Here is an 18804-nt window from a genome sequence, read left to right on the forward strand (position 1 = left end):
ACTGCCCCCTCCCTGCCCCAGCAGTCTTCTCTGCCACCTGTCCCATACCCCTCCTGTAGTGCTCCTCCCTCGCGATTCCCAACATACTTTGCTCCTGCCAGATTTACAAACTCACTCTCCGCTCTACTGTGCAAAAGTCTTAGGCACCCTAGCTATATATATGTGCCGAAGTAGCTTGCACAGTATTGTATAAGTAGCTCATATACATTGATGATATGTCCGTAGAGTGATGCTAGGCACAGGGATGTCTGTACACAAGGTGACTGACAGAAAATGATAAAATAGTGGTGGGGTAGATTAGTGGCTGGAGGTGTTGATCAGACCTGCTGCTTGGGGAAAGGATCTGTTTTTGAGTCTGGTGGTCCTGGTGTGGATGCTATGCTGCCTCTTCCGGATGGGAGTAGGACAGTCATGAGTAGGATGGGTGGGTTCCTTCACGATGTTTCTTGCCCTTTACCAGCACCTTTCTGGATAGATTGATACATTTTTGATGACGATAGAAGAGGAACTGAGGGGTCTCAGCACGAACTATTGACTATTCTCCTCAGCCTGACCTGTTGAATTCCTTCAGCATTTTGTGTGTGTGTTGCTCTGGATTTCCAGCATCTGCAGAATCTCTTGTGTTCAGGAAAGAGTTGGTCAAGCAGTTTGTGAGGTGATTCTGCAGGGACAAGCATTTACGTGGATGTCCTCAATCAACTTTAGAAAGAGTGAGTCATTCCTCACTGGAGTGCGAATGAACAACAGCTGGAGGTGCAAAATTTCGTTCAAGGACAAGTAACTAGTCGCACTCTGTGAAACGTTCCTAGGCCCAACACAAAATGCTGGAGGAACTCAGTAGGTCAGGCAGCATCTTTGGAGGGGAATAAACAATCGACATTTCGGATCAAGACCCTTCATCAGGGCTGGAAAGGAAGGGGGAAGAACCAGAATAAGAAGGTGGGGGAGGAAAGGAGTACAAGCTAGAAGGTGATTGGTGAGACCAGGTGAGGGGGGAGGTAGGAGGCTGGGGGAGGGGACGATGAAGTAAGAAGCTGAGAGGTGATAGGAGGAAAAGGTAAAGAGCTGGAAAGAAAAGGAATCTGACAGGAAAGGAGAGTGGATCATGAGAGAAAGAGAAGGAGGAGAGGAACCTGAGGGATGTAATGGGCAGGTGAGGAGAAGGGACGGAGTAAGAGGGGAGCCAGAAAGTGGAATGGAAAAAGAGAGGAGAGGGAAGGTGAGAAATTACTGGAAATGAGAAAAATTGATATTCATGCTGTCAGGTTGGAGGCTACCCAGAGGGAATATGAGGTGTTGCTCCTACAACCTGAGGTAGAGTAGACAATGCTAGCTGTGTTTTCTGTGCTGAATTTGAAGCAATGAAGTCTTAAAGGAAGAGACTTTGCATCTATGTAAAGAGCAAGGTCATGCTGTCGACCAATAGTGATGTTTTGTAGGCGGCTTACAACAGTAAATATACTTTTTCTGAGCTGCAATCGCTACAGTCTGCAGCCTGTAATTTCCCTTTAAAGGATGTACTTTTGATCTGACTAAACAAACAGGTGCTTTTGTGATCTCCTGGGGGGTTATTTAAACTAGACTCTAGAGAGTGTAAGTACGGCTGGGGCAGCCATTGCTGGGGGTGGGTGCTGTGGCGAGGCCTGTTAGCGGAAACTAAACCCGTGCTTGACTCCATTACTCAGCACTGATTAAAACATTGTCGAGGCCAAGAGTGAAATATGAACAATTTTGTTCAGTACCATCTGCCTGCGTTTGACCTGCCTCCTTCTCGCCACCACTGTCGGGCGGGAGGTTCGGGAGTCTTGGGTCCCGCACTGCTGGTTGTTGCCCTGCAGACATTGGGCTCCAGGACTGGCTTCTCTCGCCTTAGCACCGAACAGGCTCTGCAGCCTGTGGACTCACTTTGGGGACTCTGCAGCTCATGTTGCACGTGTTATTGTAGAGTAATATAATTAGTGGAAACGTACATAGTTAACGACCACCGCCATTGAGTTGGAGTTCACTGACGCGATGACGCATTACGTGAAGTTCTTCTACCACTACAGCTTTTCTTAAACATAAAACGCCTCTGCCACTTTATTTGCGAAAACTTACATTACTTGTTTACTTTTGTTTTGCAATTTGCACGATTTGTCTTCCTTTGCACATTGGATGGGTGGTGATCTTTATTGTCTGTGTTTTTTTTTGTTAAATCTATTGGGTTTCTTCGTTTTGCGTCTGCCTGCAAGAGGATGAATCTGAAGGTTTTATGTGGTATACATAGTTTGATAATAAATTTGAACTTTGAACTTTGGAAAGGTTGAATTTGGGGAAGTTGTTATAACTGCCCTGCTGACATCTCTCACCAACGTGGACAAGGAGAGCAAAATGTTCCACCTCCAAGTCCCCCATCACGTTTCCTCATACCCATCTGATATAGTGGTAGTAGTTGTGTGATCATTCGAGTCAAGGATGATCTCCTCAGGCAGGGGTTCCCAAACCCCTCAGTTTAATGATAAGGACCCATGGCATAAAGGAGGTTGGGAACCCCTCTCCTAAAGGATTGTATATTGATAGGTCCTCAGGCGGCTGTAGAGGCCGATCCCGGATGTTAGGGTGGATTCCCTTTATGGAGAATGCCCGTGCATGACTTTGTTTCGCATGGGAAGGCTGATGTACAGACGCCACCACCAGGAGTTCCCAACCCTTTTTAAGCCATTAGCCGAGGGGTCTATGGACCCCATCTTGGGAATTCCTGCACCACATGGTCCTTGACAGTTCAAGCAGCACACACAAAATAACTCAACAGATCAGGCAGCATCAAAGGAGGGGACTAACCAGTCGACATTTTGGGCTAGGACTCTTCATCAGGTCCTTGTAAGCAAACAGCGAAATGCGCCGTTTGTATCAGCGACCAGGGTAGTCCAAGAGTGTGCTGGGGCAGCCCACAGGTGTCACCATGCTTCTGGCGCCAACGTAGCATGCCCGCAACTTTAACCCATATGACTTTGGAATCCAACTGAACCTCGATTGCTGGCGCTGTAAAGCTTTACGCTAACCACCAGGCTATTATGCTTTTGAGTTACAGAGTGTGCATAACCTAATGGAGCAATTTCTTCTGCAGGTCTTTGTCGTGGCAATGGTAGGCATCGCACGGGCGGTAGTCTCCATGACAGTTAGTGCATCCACCGTCGCCGTAGTAACAGATAAGGTAGGTGAAAGAATGTGTGGAAATGAAAGTTCTTCAAGCACAGGTTGGTGATTTGAATGTGAAAATTCTACAATTTTGCTCCCAACAAGATTGCCTCGCCCTTGTGGTTCTGCTCTGAGATTAGAATAGACTAGATTTATTTATTAATCACATGTACGTACATCGAAACATACAGTTCTTGGGGCTTGCAGACCTCAAGACCTTGGACCTCAATTGCCGGGGATTATTGACCTCTGACCTTGGAGTGCTTTGACCCCTGGCACCTTCCCCTCTAAGGGACGTCTGGAGGTAGAAGCCAAAAGGCCCCAAATCCAAGGCCAGAGGCCCGATGTCTGCGTGTCCAGGCCAGGGACTGAAAGGTTGAAGGTCCAATGTCTGCAAGTCAAGGGCCAGTGACTGGAGGTTGGGGGCCCAATGTCTGCAAATTTGAGAGTCCGGGGCCTGGAGGCAGCCTGTTCTGGGGTCAGAGGCCTGTCTGTGCGTGAGTGGGTGGGAAAGGAGCTGGTTTTGCTGCTGCTGTTGTAGCTTGTGTCGTTCGGTGAACATTGTGGTATGGAAGCTGCAAGGCATCAGACTGCAAGACCCTGCAGAGGATAGTAAACGCTGCCAAGAGGGAGTCTCCCTCCCTCCTACTTGTGTCATTTATTGGGGGCATTGTAGATTAGGCCCCATATCTAAGAAAGGATATGCTAGCATTAAAGTGGGTGCAGAGGAAGTTAACTAAAATTATCCCAGGAATAAAGGATTAATTTATGAGGAACATTTGATTACTCTGAGCCTGTACTCACTCGTGTTTAGAAGAATGAGGGGGGAATCTCACTGAAGCCTACTGAATATTGAGATAGAGAGGATGTGGAGAGGATATTTCTGACAGTGGGGGAATCTAGGACTAGAGGGTACAGCCTCAGAATAGAAGAATGCCTCTTTTAAAAAAATTCCTCCTCATCTCTGTTCTAAAGGAAGGGTGATAAATCTGTGGAAGTCATTGCCACTGACGGCTGTGGAGGCCAAGTCATTGGGTATATTTAAAGTGGAGGTTGATAGGTTGTTGATTAGAAAGGGTGTTAAATGGTTACAGGGAGAAGGCAGGAGAATGGGGTTGAGGCCATGATAGAATGGTGGTGCAGACTCGATAGGCCGGATGACCTAATTGTGCTTCTGTGTCGTAAGGGCTACAGTACACTGTGGTTGGCGTGGACTGGTTGGGCTAGAGGGCCTCTCGCCATGCTCTATTGATCTATGACTCTAACTTCAACAGTCCGTTCATCTGTCAAGATACATTTCCAGTCCAAAGACAATCCTCTTCCCCAGTTTTCCTTCCCTTGTGTTGTTGCTGTTTAACTGGACTCTGAAAACTCACACTTGTTCCTCAATCACACTTCATTTAATTGTGAAATCTGTTCAGAAGTTTGATCAAAATAGTTACATTTTTTACACAGAAATTGATCAGTTGGATACAGATATTGATCAACTGGGAACCTTGTGGATGCTCCAATTCCTTATTTGCATAATCAATCACCAATGAAGCCATGGTAGCATAGTGGTTAGTGTGTCGCTAATATAGCTCGGGCCATTGGAGCTCGGAATTCAATCCTGCGTCCTCCGTAAGGGGTCTCTGTACCTCCTCCCCAGGTGCCTGAGTTTCCTCCCACAGCCCAAAGATGTACTGGGTGGGTATTTTGGTATTGTAAATTGTCCAGTGATTAGGTTAGGGTTAAATTGGGGTTGTCAGGGGTTGCTGAGACAGTGTGGCTCAAGTGGCCAGAAGGACCTCCTCTGCACTGCATTGCTAAATACATACATATATACATACAAACATATATATATATATATATATGACACTATGATAATACAGGTATTAATAACCAATTGAATGTATGCATCAATGTCTCCCATCCATTACATAATGTACTGGTTGGGCACAGGAGTACATTCAGCCAGAGACTCATTCCTCCAAGATGCAGCACAGTGTGTCATAGGAAGTCATTCCTGCCTGTGGCCGTCAAACTTTACAAAACTCCTCCCTTGGAGGGTCAGACACCTTGTAGGCTGGTCCTGGGCTTATTTCATAATTTACTGGCATAATTTACATATTACTATTTAACTATTTATGGTTCTATTACTATTTATTATTTATGGTGCAACTGTAACGAAAACCAATTTCCCCCTGGGATCAATAAAGTATGACTATGACTATGACTAAAGACCAGTAATGCTTCAGAGTTAGTGAAATAACACACACAAAATGCTGGAGGAACTCAGCAAGTCAGGCAGCATCTATGGAGGGGAATAAACCCTTCATCAGGACTGGAAAGGAAGGGGGAAGAAGACAGAATAAGAAGGTGGGCAGAGGGGAAGGTTGTGCAAAGGGGAGCCATGTTCTCAAGGACCTCTCTTGCCTGGGTTGGCTGCACACTGTCTGTAAACTATTCTTGCTGGCACATTGTCTTAACCCTTGCCTTGCCATGACTTCCACACCATTACATATGTGTTACATATTCACATGATTTACCTTCTCAGATCTCAGTAGGCGGTGGTGTGACTTTGAAGACGGTAGGACGGTAAAGCTTTAACAATCTGACACATCAGGATCAGAATCAGAATTAGGTTTACTATCACTGGCATATGCTGAGAAATTTGTTGTTTTGCCATAGCAGAAAATTGTAATACATAATAATAAAAAAACTATAAATTACGATTAGAAATATATTTACTGTATATATAAATTAAATAAGTTATGCAAAAAAAGTGAAAAAATGAGGTCTTGTTCATGGGTTAATTGTCTATTCAGACATCTGATGTGGAGGGGAAGAAGTTGTTCCTGAAATGTTGAGTGTGTATCTTCAGGCTCTTGTACCACTAACTTGATGGTAGTAATGAGAAGAGTGCACATCCAGGGTGATGGAGGTCCATAATGACGGATGCCATCTTTTGAAGATGTCATGGGTACTGGGAAGGCTGATGCTTATGATGGAGCTGACTGAGTTTACAACTTACTGCAACTTTTTCCGATCCTGTGCAGACGCCCCTCCATACCAGACGATGAAGAAACCAGTTAGAATGCTCTCCACAGTACACCTGTAGAAATTAGCGAGGGTCTTTGCTGACATACCAAATCTCCTCAAACCCCTAAGGAAATATATCCGCTGCCATACCTTCTGTGTAATTGCATCAATATGTTGGGCCCAGGATAGATCTTCAGAGATGTTGATACCCAAGAACACCTGGTAGAAACTGCAAAATATTTCGGGGAGTTCATGTAGAGAATAGTATAATCAGTAACAGAAACCATCTTAAAAGTTTCTTCCCTCAGGCAGTTAATCTGATCAACCATTGCAGTTAGTCTCTCCCCACCTTCCTCTATTTATTACCCAGTATTGCACTGTGCTGTAAACACTTTAAACCACAGTTTATAATGCTGTTTACATTGTAAATACATGCTGGAATTTATGTATTTACCCACATTTTATTCCCTATCCATACTTTAACATTATTTTTATGTAATTCTTTACTCTTTATAATTGCTGAATGTGGTTTTGTAGTATGTCGTGCTAACACACTACAACAATACTTATAAATTGTATATGAGGAATGAAGTTGAGCCTTGAAGTGATATTCCCCATTGACATTTCCCTTTTAGGTTCTCTGGGAGATTTCGCGTTTCTTTTTGTTGGCAACCGAACTGAGTGTGATCATACTAGGCCTGGCGTTTGGTAAGTCACAGATTTTATCTGCGTCTGCGTCAGAATGCCACCCTGAATTCGTGTTAATACCATTACTTAACGATATCTACATGAGTCTTTGTTTCATTCTCCCTGGACTTAGGGCACCTTGAAAGTAACTCGAGCATCAAGCACGTGTTGAGTATAACGACTGTTCTCGCTCTAGGATACTCAATAACACAGGTCTGTCTGAATATTCTTGTCTTCTGTGTTACAGTATAAAGCCGTATTTCTTCGGTCAGAGCTCAGTGTGTGGCAACTGTCTGAGACAAAAGATCATGGGTTTTCACTCTCATTTGAGTGATACAAAAGGATTAAAAAGATCTTTAACTAGACCATAAGAAAAGAGAGAGAGAAATTGCCTTTAAACTCACAAGAGAGCATAGGCCATCAACGTTTTGCTGTTGATATTTCTGTAGCAGGCAATTTCTTTTTTATGAGGTCGAGTTGCTAGCTCGACACTCAACTCGGCACGGATGGAAAGTGTGCCGGGGAGCCGGCTGGATTCGAACTCGGGAGCCTTCGCTCTGAAGTCCGGTGCAGATGCCACTACGCCACCAGCTGGCTTTAGACCATGAGACATAAGAGTTAATTAGGCCATTCAGCCTATCAAGTCTGTTCTACCATTCTATCATGGTTGATTTATTATTCCTCACAACCCCATTCTCCTGCCTCTTCCTCATTAATCTTTTTTTAATGCCCTTACTAATCAAGAAACGATCAACCTCGGTTTTAAATATACCCAATGACCTGACCTCTACAACCGTCTGTGGCAATGAATTCCACAGATTCACCATCCTCTGTCTAAAGAAATTCCTCATCCTTGCTCTGAAGGAACGTCCCTCTATTCTGCAGCTGTGCCCTCTGCTCCTAGACTCCCCCACCATAGGAAACATCCTTTCCATGTCCTCCCTATCTAGGCCTTTCAATATTTGATCAATGATCAATTATCATTGTCACATGACCATAAGGTTTGGGAGCAGTTGTTACCCTACAACCATCAGTATCTTGAACCAGCTTAGATAACTTCACTCACCTCAACTCTGAACTGAGTCCTTAATCATGGACTCACTTTCAAGGACTCTACAACTTGTGTTCTCTGTATTATTTATTTACTTATTTATTATTTACATTATTTGTCTTCTTTTGCACATTGGTTGTTAGTCTTTTTATTTATAGTTTTTTTTATAAATTCATTGTATTTCAAAGTTCAAAGTAAATTTATTATCAAAGTATGTTTATGTCACCATATACTACTTTGAGGTTTATTTTCTTGAACACATTTACAGGATAATAAAGAAATACAACATGAATCTCAGGGTAGTATATGGTGATGTATATGTACTTCGGTAACTAAATTTATTTGTCTTGTACATCGATGTGAAATGCATCGTTTGTGTCAAATCATAGCAGTGAGGATTGTGCTGACTAGCCTGTAGGTGTCGCCCTGCTTCTACCTTACCCACAGCACACTAACCCTAACCTGTACGTCTTCGGACTGTGGGAGGAAACTGGAGCACCCGGAGGAAACCCATGCGGTCACTTGAAGGTACAAACTCCTTACGAACAGCAGTGGGAACTGAACCCCAATCTTATAGCTAACACTGTAAAGTGGGGTGCTAACAACTACGCTATTGTTCCACCCAACCAAACGTACATGTGAATTGACACTTCAGTACAGTGCCAGTGGAGTGCAGCGTTGCTTTTCAGACATTGCCCAGTCCAAAAGGTAAATATGTAAGTTTTGTATTCAAAGAATTGAACAGGTTTCTCTTGGAATCCCGCCTTCTGCTAGATTCCCTCTAAATTGCACACCTGTCTGTTGCAGTCGGCTACTGCATCTGGTGCTGTTGGTGCGGTCTCCAGATGTAGATTGGTTGACCACTCCATCGAGCACCTTTACTCCGCCCCCCGCAAAAGTTGGGTTTTCACAATGGCCATCCATTTTAATTTGACTCCCCCTCCCCATTCTGACATGTCTGCCCAAGGCCTCCTCTATGACTGCAATGAGGCCACGCTCAGGTTAGAGAAGCAACATTTTATATTCCATCTTGGTAGCCTCTAACCTGATGGCATGAACATCGGTTTCTCCAGCTTTCAGTAATCTCTCCTCCACCTCCTTTTCTCTTTTTCCATTCCCCATTCTGGTTCCCCGTCTCAACCCTTCACTTCTCATCTGCTCATTTCCTCCTCCTTCCCCTTCTCCCATGATCCACTCTCCTCTCCTATCAGATTCCTCCTTTTTCAGCCCTTTACCTCTTCCACCTATCAACGCCCAGTTTCTTACTTGATTCCCTGCTCCCTCATCCACCCATCCTCCCCCTCATCGATTCTCACCTGTCGCTGCCAGCTTGTACTCCTTCCCCTCCCCCTACCTTATTCTGTCCCCTTATTTTCCAGTCCTGGTGAAGGGTCTTAGCCTTAAATGTCGACTGCTATTCCCCTCCATAGATGCTGCCTGACTCACTGAGTTCCTCCACCATTTTGTGTGTGTTGCTCACTGCTCTGACCAAGAAATGTATCAATGACTATTCAGTTTTACTATGATCAAAACTTGCCAAGAACAATCATGGTCACGGAAGGATCATGCTTGCCGATGGTATACAACAAGGCACATAATGATGGTGATGATGATTTTAAGGTGACTGGAGGAAAGTGTGTGGGGATATCAAAGGTAGTTTTTTGTGGTAGGTGCATGGAACATGTTGCCAAGAGTGGTGGTAGACGCAGGTGCATTAGTGTCATATAAGAAACTTTTAGATAGGCACATGGATGATTGAAAATGGAAGGCTATGTGTGAGGGATGGGTTAGATTGATCCTGGAATATGTTAAAGTATTGTGCTGTAGAGTTCTATGTTCCATGTTAGACAAATATTATTTGGACTGAAGGAGAACTTGCATTCATACAGACATATTCACATTTTTGGGATGATCATTAATTAAGTCTTGAACTTAATTCATTATAATATTGCAAACCTGGTGGCTAAATTTACATAACAGGGTCTGACAGGTAGCATTAGATGGTAAACAGCACAGTACAAGAACAATCCTTTCGGTCCTGAGCATGATGCCAAATTAGATTTAACTTAAACTACAATGGTAACTTATATGTACTTTGATAATAAATTTACTTTGAACTTTGAACTGTAATCCATTCTGCCTGCATATGAGGGAGAATGGGGATGAGGAACGTAATTCTTCTTTGGCTTATCTGGTCAATATCTTTATGACCTTCTCTGTTATCTGTCTTTCTAGGGAACCCTGGAGATCTTGTATCCTGATGCACATTTGTCTCCTGAGGACTTTAATGTCTATGGCCATGGAGGTCGCCACTTCTGGCTTGCCAGCTCTTGTTTCTTCTTCCTGGTAAGAAAGGCTGATTTGTTTTCATTAGCCCAGTCACCAGATGTTGATTCCTTGCTTGCAAATCCTCCCCTGTCCATGGATCAACTAGGATCAAGAACATCTCCCAATTCAGTTCACTGTTTCCCCAATAGGAACCCTGTCCCCTCTGTCTTGCTCTTTTGTTTATTCTAGACAAAGAGTCTCAAGGTGAGTGTTGTTGTGAACCTTTGTTTCTCAAACTTCTTGCATTTTCTTGTGGCCAGGAAACCAACCCATCAAATCCTTGAGTCTATGCCTCCTCTTTGAATGATCTCCCCATGGTAGCACAGGGCTGGCATCGTAACATACTGATTAGTGTAGCACTTTGCAGCTCCAGTGATCGAGGTCTGTAAGGAGTTTCTACGTTCTTCCCATGACCATGCTGGTTTCCTCCCTCATTCCAAACACTTAAGGGTTCGGGTCAGTAAACTGAGGCTATTCTACCTTAGTGCTGGAATCAAGGTGCCCCTTGTAGGCTGACCTTACTCTATCCTCAGAATATGTTGTCATTTTTTGCAAGCAATGCATTTTACTGTGTGTTTTGATCTACATGTTAAGCTAATAAAGCCAATCTTTCTCTTTAAATCCTCCAAGGGGACCACAACTTTGTTGTAGGGTGTGGGGGCTTGCTTGCCTCAATGATTAGGAGAGCTATGTTGGCTAGAGGCAGGGCTTTCTGCTTTGGCTCTTGGTAGGGTCATTCATGCTAAACAGGTCAAAGAGTAGAGGCCAGACTAAGAGTGGTCCACCGATCCACCGGGTTCGGGGGCTCAGTTCAGGGTTCACAACCCTGACTCATCAAAAAAATTGTTATGGTAACAGCTTTGAAGAATCCCTAAAGGACCTTCATTGCTGCCCTAAATGCGAGCGGTGTGAATGGGCAGTATGCAGGCTCTTTAAACCTTTAATCTTCACTTGAAATGTGAACCGCTTCTGGTTCAAGCAAGGTTCTTGTTCATCAAAGTCTTGCGTTGCACGCCCAGGTGCGCACACAAGCTGTGGGACTGAATCTCACACATGACGTACAAAGAAAGTTATCCTGTTCCCACATACTGTGCATTGAAATGGCTGAGAAGCAGGCCTCGTTACACAATGGCATATAAACAGTCTCCTCCTCACTTGCCTGGGTTTTATTTCCCAGATTTATGACATGAATAGTTTGGCCAATTGAGCACTTCCTCAGAGCAGTTTAAGGTCTCACTGCATGTATACCAGGGGCATACTGTGTTCCGGCTAATTAACGATATCTAGCAATCTGGCTCTCAGGAGAGGAAACAACAGATCCTCACCAGTTTATGTCATTCCACCAGACTAATGTTGGATATAATTACGCTCTGTTCTTTTTCATTTTTAAGTTGTCTACAGCAGTGACATCCACGTTCCATAAAATCATATAATGATAAGACATAGGAGCAAAACTGGGCCATTCAGCTCAGCAAGACTTCTCTGCCATTCCATCATGGCAGATTTATCATCTCTCTCCACCCCATTTCTCTGCCTTTCCCCCTTAACCTTTGACATCCTTACTGATCAAGAATCTATCAACCTCTTGCTTTAAATGACTTGGCCCCCATAGCCATCTGTGGCAATGAATTCCATAGTATCACCACCCTTTGGTGAAAGACATTTGTCCTCATCTCTATTTTAAAGGGACATCTTGGGCTGTGCCCTCTGGTCATAGCCTGCCACACTATAGGAAACATCCTCTCCAAGTTTACTCTATCTAAGACTTTAAACATTGGATAGGTTTCAATGAGATCCTCCCTCATTCTTCTAAACACCAGTGAATACAGCCCCAGAGCAATCAACTGCTTCTCGTACATTAACCCGATCAATCCCAGAATCATTCTCATGAACATCCTCTGTACTCTCCCCAATGCCAGCACATCCTTTCTTCAATTAAACTGCTCACAATACTGTAAGTGTGGTCTGAGCAGTGCCTTGTAAAGCATCAGCATTACATCCCTGCTTTTATATTCTAGTCCTCTCAAAATGAACGCTAAGATAGGCTTCATTGAGATCCCTTCCCCCACTCTTCGAAACTCCAGCAAGTACAGGCCCAGAACCATCAAACGTTTCTCATGCATTAACCCTTTCATTCCCGGGGCCTCACCATCTGTGATTATAGCTTGTCTTTTACCAGCTTTCTTCACCATTTCGCACCAAGTAATTGCCCTAGTAAAGATTTCAACTCAGACTAGCTAGCCACTCCTTGCATGTTCCAACAGAGGGCATTGATCTTTAATGTTCCAGTTACCTGGGACAGTTTTAAGCATTAATATAAAATAGTACAGTGCTTTCGGTCCACAATGTTGTGCCAACCTTTTAACCTACTCTAAGAGCAATCTAATCTTTCCCTCCCACATAGTCCTCCAGGTTTTCCTATCATCCATGTGCCTATCTAAGAGTCTCTTAAGTGCTTCTAATGTATCTGCCTCTACCACCACCCCGGCAGCACTTTCCACACATCCACCACACTGTGTAAAAAAAAAACATACTTCTGACTTCTCCCTATATGTTCCTCCAATCACCTTAAAATACAATACAGCACGATACAGGCCCTTTGGCCCACAGTGCTGTGCCAAACATGTACTTCCTTTAGAAATTACCTAGGGTTACCCATAGCCCTCTATTTTTCTAAGCGCCATGTACCTATCCAGGAGTCTCTGTAAAGACCCTATTGTATCCGCCTCCACCACCGTTGCCGGCAGCCCATTCCACACACTCACCACTTTCTGCATAAAAAACTTACCCCTGACATCTCCTCTGCACCTGCTTCCAAGCACCTTAAGACTGTCCCCTCTCGTGCTAGCCATTTCAGCCCTGGGAAAAAGCCTCTGACTATCCACACAATCAGTGCCTCTCACCATCTTATACGTCTCTATCAGGTCACCTCTCATCCTACGCCGTTCGAGGGAGAAAAGGCCGAGCTTACTCAACCTATTCTCATAAGGCATGCTCCTCAATCCAGGCAACATCCTTGTAAATCTCCTCTGTACCCTTTCTATAGTTTCCACATCCTTCCTGTGTGAGGCGACCAGAACTGAGCACAGTACTCCAAGTGGGATCTGACCAGGGTCCTGTACAGCTGTAACATTACCTCTTGGCTCTTAAATTCAGACCCATGGTTGATGAAGGCCAAAGCACCGTATGTCTTCTTAACCACAGAGTCAACCTGCACAGCAGCTTTGAGTGTCCTATTATACCTCCTAGGATTGGCCATTGAACAGATACTTAGCTGAGTGTGCATGTGTGTCCTCCTATCTCTGTAGCATACTTCTCCAATGGTTCTTCAGCACTGGTTGCAACCTCAGTGTGAAGTTGAACCCCTCATCTTCATTTGGGTGTATTTTATGGATTTTGGGCTGCTGATCATGAAAATCACCATGAGCTTTCCCTATCACACACCATTTTTTTTGAAATTGCCTATATTTGTTGTTTGAATTCATAATTCAAGTCAGAATAACTGATGCCAAGATGAAGAGAGGCATTTTTGTTGTTCCACAAATCAAACAGATCATGAATGACAGGCAATTTGAAGAAGTTTTAGTGGGGCCTGAGAAAATTACATGGAAGATATTTAAGGATGTTGTTGAAAATTTTCTTGGTAACTGCAGAGCACCAATCTACATGCAGCTGATTGACCACATGCTTCAAGCATACAAAACCATGAAGTGCAACATGCCACTAAAAGTTAATTTTCTGCATTCCCATTTAGGCTTCTTCCCTGTAAATCTTGGCGCTGTCAGTGACTAATATGGTGAAAGGCTTCACCAGGACATTGCGGTCATAGAGAAACAGTATCAGGGCAACTGGAATCCATCAATGCTGGCTGATTATTGTTGGACACTTAAGTGAGAAGCCCCAGACACTGAGTACAAACAAAAATCATCAACATTTTTAGCTTAGCTGAACTATTGCAAAGCATCAGCACCATTATGCAATTAAAGGCATTATGTTCAATAAAAGTTAATTTCTTGTTTCTCCAAATTTCTACATGATTCAAGTAGTCTGAAATTATATTTATGTTCAGCTTTAAGCAGTTTATCATAAACAAAATAAAAATTCTCTGGAAGCAACACTTTCGAAAAAATTTATTGTCCAGTGTAATAATTATCCCGGCAATCAAAACAAAATGCAGGTGCTAGACATCATTGCTTCTGCCTTCTTTCTTTCCAGTCCTGATGACTGCTGCCATCAGGAAGGAGGTACAGGAGCCTCAGGAACAGTTATTACCCCTCAGCCATGAGGCTGTTGAACCAGAGGGGATAACTTCACTCACCTCAGCATTGAACTCCTCCCACAACCTATGGACTCTCTTTTAGAAACTCTAAAACTCATGTTCCTGATATTGATTGCTTTTATTTACTATTCTTTTCTTTTCATTTTGTATTTACACAGCTTGTTGTCTTTTGCACACTGGTTGTTTCCCCATCTCTGCAGTTTTTCGTTGATTCTATTGTATTTCTTTCTATTTACTGTGAAAATCCACAAGAGATTGAATCTCAGGGTTGTATATGGTGACATGTATATACTTTGATCATAAATTTACTTTGACCTTTGAAGTTGTGTTGAATTTTGACCCTTTACATTGAGTTGTAGAAATGAACTTTTAAAAGCCATTCTAATTGTGTCCCATCTTCCTCAGGTTTATTCAGCGATTGTCATTCTCCCAAAAACTCCTTTAAGGGAGAGAATCTCTTTGCCCTGTAAGTAATATCATTTCCCCCTTCTGCTTTACTGGTCAGTGTTTGTGAGTAAGGGTACTGTTTCTGGCTGGCTGCTCTTCCCGGTGAATGCTCTCTACAGTCCAAATACCCTCAGTGGCCACTTTACTGGGTACACCTGTTCACCTGCTCATTAATGCAAATATCTAACCAGCCAATTATGTGGCAGCAACTCAATGCATAATAGCATGCAGACATGGTCCAGAGGTTCAGTTGTTGTTCAGAACAAACATCAGAATAGGGAAGAAATATGATCTAAGTGACTTTGACCGTGGAATGATTGTTGGTGCCAGACGGGGTGGTTTGAGTATCTTAGAAATTGCTGATCTCCTGGGATTTTCATGCACAACAGTCTCTAGAACAGGGGAAACTGCTCCATCTTCTTGTCTGTAAGAACCTATTTCTTCTCTCTTCCGTACCCCTGCAGCCAAGAAAAGCTTCTACACATATGCGGGGATTTTGTCAGCGTTGAACCTGATCCAGGGGATTGGCAGTGCACTGCTCTGTGCCGATATCGCAGCTGGACTCTGGTAGGTGTGAGCAATCAGACTACCACTTTGTGACCGGATCCTCCGGGTGCTCCAGTTTCCCCCCACATTCCAAAGACGTTCTTCGTACATCATGGACACGCTATGTTGGTGTTGGAAACGTGGCAACGCTTGCAGGCTGCCCCCATCATTTCCTTGAACTGTGTTGGTCATTGACGCATTTGAAGCAAGGATTACGTAGTCATATTTATATTGATACAATAGATTACATTGATACAGGAGGGCAGGAGGGATATTTACGAGACTCTTAGGCACTTAGACGTAAGGAAAATGGAGGTTTAGGGGCTGTGTAGGAGGGAAGGGTTCGATCAACGGTGGAGTAGGTTAAGATGTTGGCACAGTATTGTGGGTTGAAGGGCCTGTACTGTACTGTAGTGCTCTTTGTTCTATTAGGAGTCATGAGGGTAGCACTGTAGTGTAGTGGTTAGCTTAACGCTATTACAGTGTTTTGCGACCCTGTTTCAATTCCCACTGTAAGGTGTTTGTACATTCTCCCCGTGACTGCGTGGGTTTCCTCCAGGTGCTCTGGTTTCCTCCCACATTCCAAAGATGTACAGGTCGGTAGGGTGATTGTTTAGCCGGCTGGTGGCGTCGTGGCATCTGCAGCAGACTTTGAGGTGAGTGGTCCCAGGTTCTAGTCTGGCCAGCTCCTTGCATCCGTGCCGTGATGAGCTTCGAACTAGCAACTCGGCTTCATAAAAGTACAGACAAAAGAAGAAACGGGAAGGTTGCTGCCCGCCGCAGCAGAAGGGTAATTGGTCACATGGCTGCGGGCTTGGAAGGGCTTGTTGGTTTGCTGAATCTCTAAATAAAATAATAATTCTCAGGGCTGCCCTGAGATTAGCTTACCTTTGTTTTAATGTGGGGCATTCTCTTCCTGCTACAGCTGTGTGGATGCCACCACGTTCCTGTACTTCAGTCTGTTTGCTCCACTGATGTATGTGACATTCCTGAAGGGCTTCTTTGGGTAAGTCTTCAGCTTGGGTAACTGTCTTACTCGATGGCGGTAAAGTTCCTGAATAAAACCACCACTGGGCACATCTACAAGGAACGCTGCCACAAGAAAGCAGCATCTGTCATCAAGGATTTCCACCATCCATGCCATGTTCTCTTCTCACTACTACCGAAAAGTCTTTGGTCCCACACCACCAGGTTCAGGAACAGTTATTACCCTTTAACCATCAGGCTCCTGAACCAACATGGGTTACTTCACTCACCTCAACTCTGAACTGATAATTGTGTACTAACTATGGACTCATTTTTTTAGGACTCTACAACTCATGTTCTTAGTATTATATATTACATATTTTCAAATTATTTTTGTATTAGCAGAGTTTGTCTTCTTTTGCACATTGATTGTTTGTCAGTCATAGATTCATAGAACACTACAGAGCAGAAACAGGCCCTTCAGCCCACCTAGTCCATGCCAAACCATTAGTCTGCCTAGTCCCATTGATCTGCATCTGGACCATAGCCCTCTATACCACATCCATCCATGTACCTATCCAAATTTCTCTTGTGTTGAACTTGACTCAGCATTCACCACTTAACGCTCGTTCCACACTCTCTATACCCCTCATAATTTTGTATACTTCTATCAAATCTCTTCTCAGTCTTCTATGTTCCAAAGAATAAAGTTGTAACCTATTCAATCTCTCCTTATAATTCAGGTCCTTCAGATCTGGCAACATCCTGGTAAATTTTTGCAGTACTCTTTCAATCTTATTTACACCTTTTTTACTCTTTCAATCTTATTTACATTTTTTTTTGTAGGTAGGTGACCAAAATTGCCCACAACACTCCAAATTAGGCCTTACCAATGTGTTATGTAACTTCAGCATAACATTCCATCTCCTGCGCTCAATACATTTGCTGCAAAACAACAAATTTTATGACATAATAAATTCTGAGTCAAGGCATTTCCCTGTATGTTTCAATGTACCTGTGATAAATAAATGAATCTGAATTTAATGGTTTTCTTTGTCTTTTTCTCTCCCCCACCCCTCTTGCCAGCTCTGAGCCCAAAATCCTCTTCTCCTACAAGTCGCAGGTCGACGAGCCAGAGGAGACAGACGTCCACCTGCCCCAGACCCATGCCGTCTCCCGGAAGGAAGCACTGGACTCCGGCCCCTACTCCAGCACGCAGATCGACGGCTCGGGCTCCTACCTGGACGACCTGACCGTGGGCAGCATCAACAGCGTGGACAGTGACCGGTGGAGAATGATGAATGCTTGAGAAAGAGAGGGTGGATAGGCCATGAGCAGCAGCCTCCAGAGTTGTGTGGGCAGGGGATAAAGACTCCCCAGCGCTCTCCTCTCATCACTGTTTCCAACATCCTGGAATTTCAGTCATGGAATGTATGCATTACAGGATTTTATAAATCCTACCATTTTGAATACACCTTTCTTCCCTCTCTCATTCAAACAGCATCTTCTTGCTACTTTTTAAATATTTCTACATGTGCATCCCTCCCTCCCCCACCATTTAAAGTCGTCAAACTATTCCATACTGTAAACTTGTTTTAATTATCGCTCCAGGCGAGGGTTTGATTTCTTCTTCTTTTCCAATGAGGAACTGGGGACAGTTTGAAATTGGGGCCTGGCACTCTCCCTCCTACCCTCCCCAGTGTTTGCTTTCTGTCTGACTTGACTTGCCTGGTTTCATTCAGCATTTGCTTTTTCAATTTCTTTCCTCGGCTACGAAAGAAGGAGACCAAAACTGTCCGCAGCAGTGTTTAAAGACTTCATTATGAATGCCTTTGCTATATTGGTTGGGGAAACTACTCAGACTGGTGGTGGCTGTGACATTTGTGAACAGACCTACTAGTCTCTCCCACTGGAGATCGTCGGGGGCAATTCGCTCCCGTGGGTACTGTACATTGAAGGATTGAGGATGATTAATAAAACAAAAACTTATTTTTAAGTTTTTTTGGTTTTGTCATTCATTTTATTGTTTACGGAGCAAAGTTCTGTAAAGCTTTTTGTAGTGTTTAATTGTGGGAGGACTGGTGGTGAGGGCATGCAATGTTGAGATTGGGTGAGGATGCAATGTGGAGGTTGAGGGAAGACACAGTGCCATTGAGGTTGGGGGAGGACGCAATGCTGTGGTTGAGGTTGTTGAGGATGAGTGAATATGTAGTGGGGTTGGAGGATACAGTGTTGAGGGTGAGGGATTAGACAAATATTTGGTGACTGGAGGTCAATGTGTGAGGTCACAAAATTGGAAATA

The 18804-nt window shown here is 43.8% G+C and overlaps 1 protein-coding gene across 1 annotated transcript in view; it reads left to right on the forward strand.

The window, feature by feature from the left end:
* The window catches only part of tpra1 (transmembrane protein, adipocyte asscociated 1), a 58110-nt gene extending 39612 nt beyond the window's left edge, over positions 1-18498 (forward strand). The window contains exons 4-11 of the mRNA XM_072280255.1: positions 3107-3193; positions 6834-6906; positions 7019-7098; positions 10172-10282; positions 14949-15009; positions 15455-15557; positions 16462-16542; positions 17589-18498. Coding sequence (XP_072136356.1) covers positions 3107-3193; positions 6834-6906; positions 7019-7098; positions 10172-10282; positions 14949-15009; positions 15455-15557; positions 16462-16542; positions 17589-17811 — 819 coding nt within the window. The 3' untranslated portion in view covers positions 17812-18498. The remainder of the gene's footprint in view (positions 1-3106; positions 3194-6833; positions 6907-7018; positions 7099-10171; positions 10283-14948; positions 15010-15454; positions 15558-16461; positions 16543-17588) is intronic.
* Positions 18499-18804: the final 306 nt, after the last annotated feature.

This window comes from Mobula birostris, chromosome 16 (genome assembly GCF_030028105.1).
Source record: "Mobula birostris isolate sMobBir1 chromosome 16, sMobBir1.hap1, whole genome shotgun sequence".
Taxonomy (NCBI): domain Eukaryota; kingdom Metazoa; phylum Chordata; class Chondrichthyes; order Myliobatiformes; family Myliobatidae; genus Mobula; species Mobula birostris.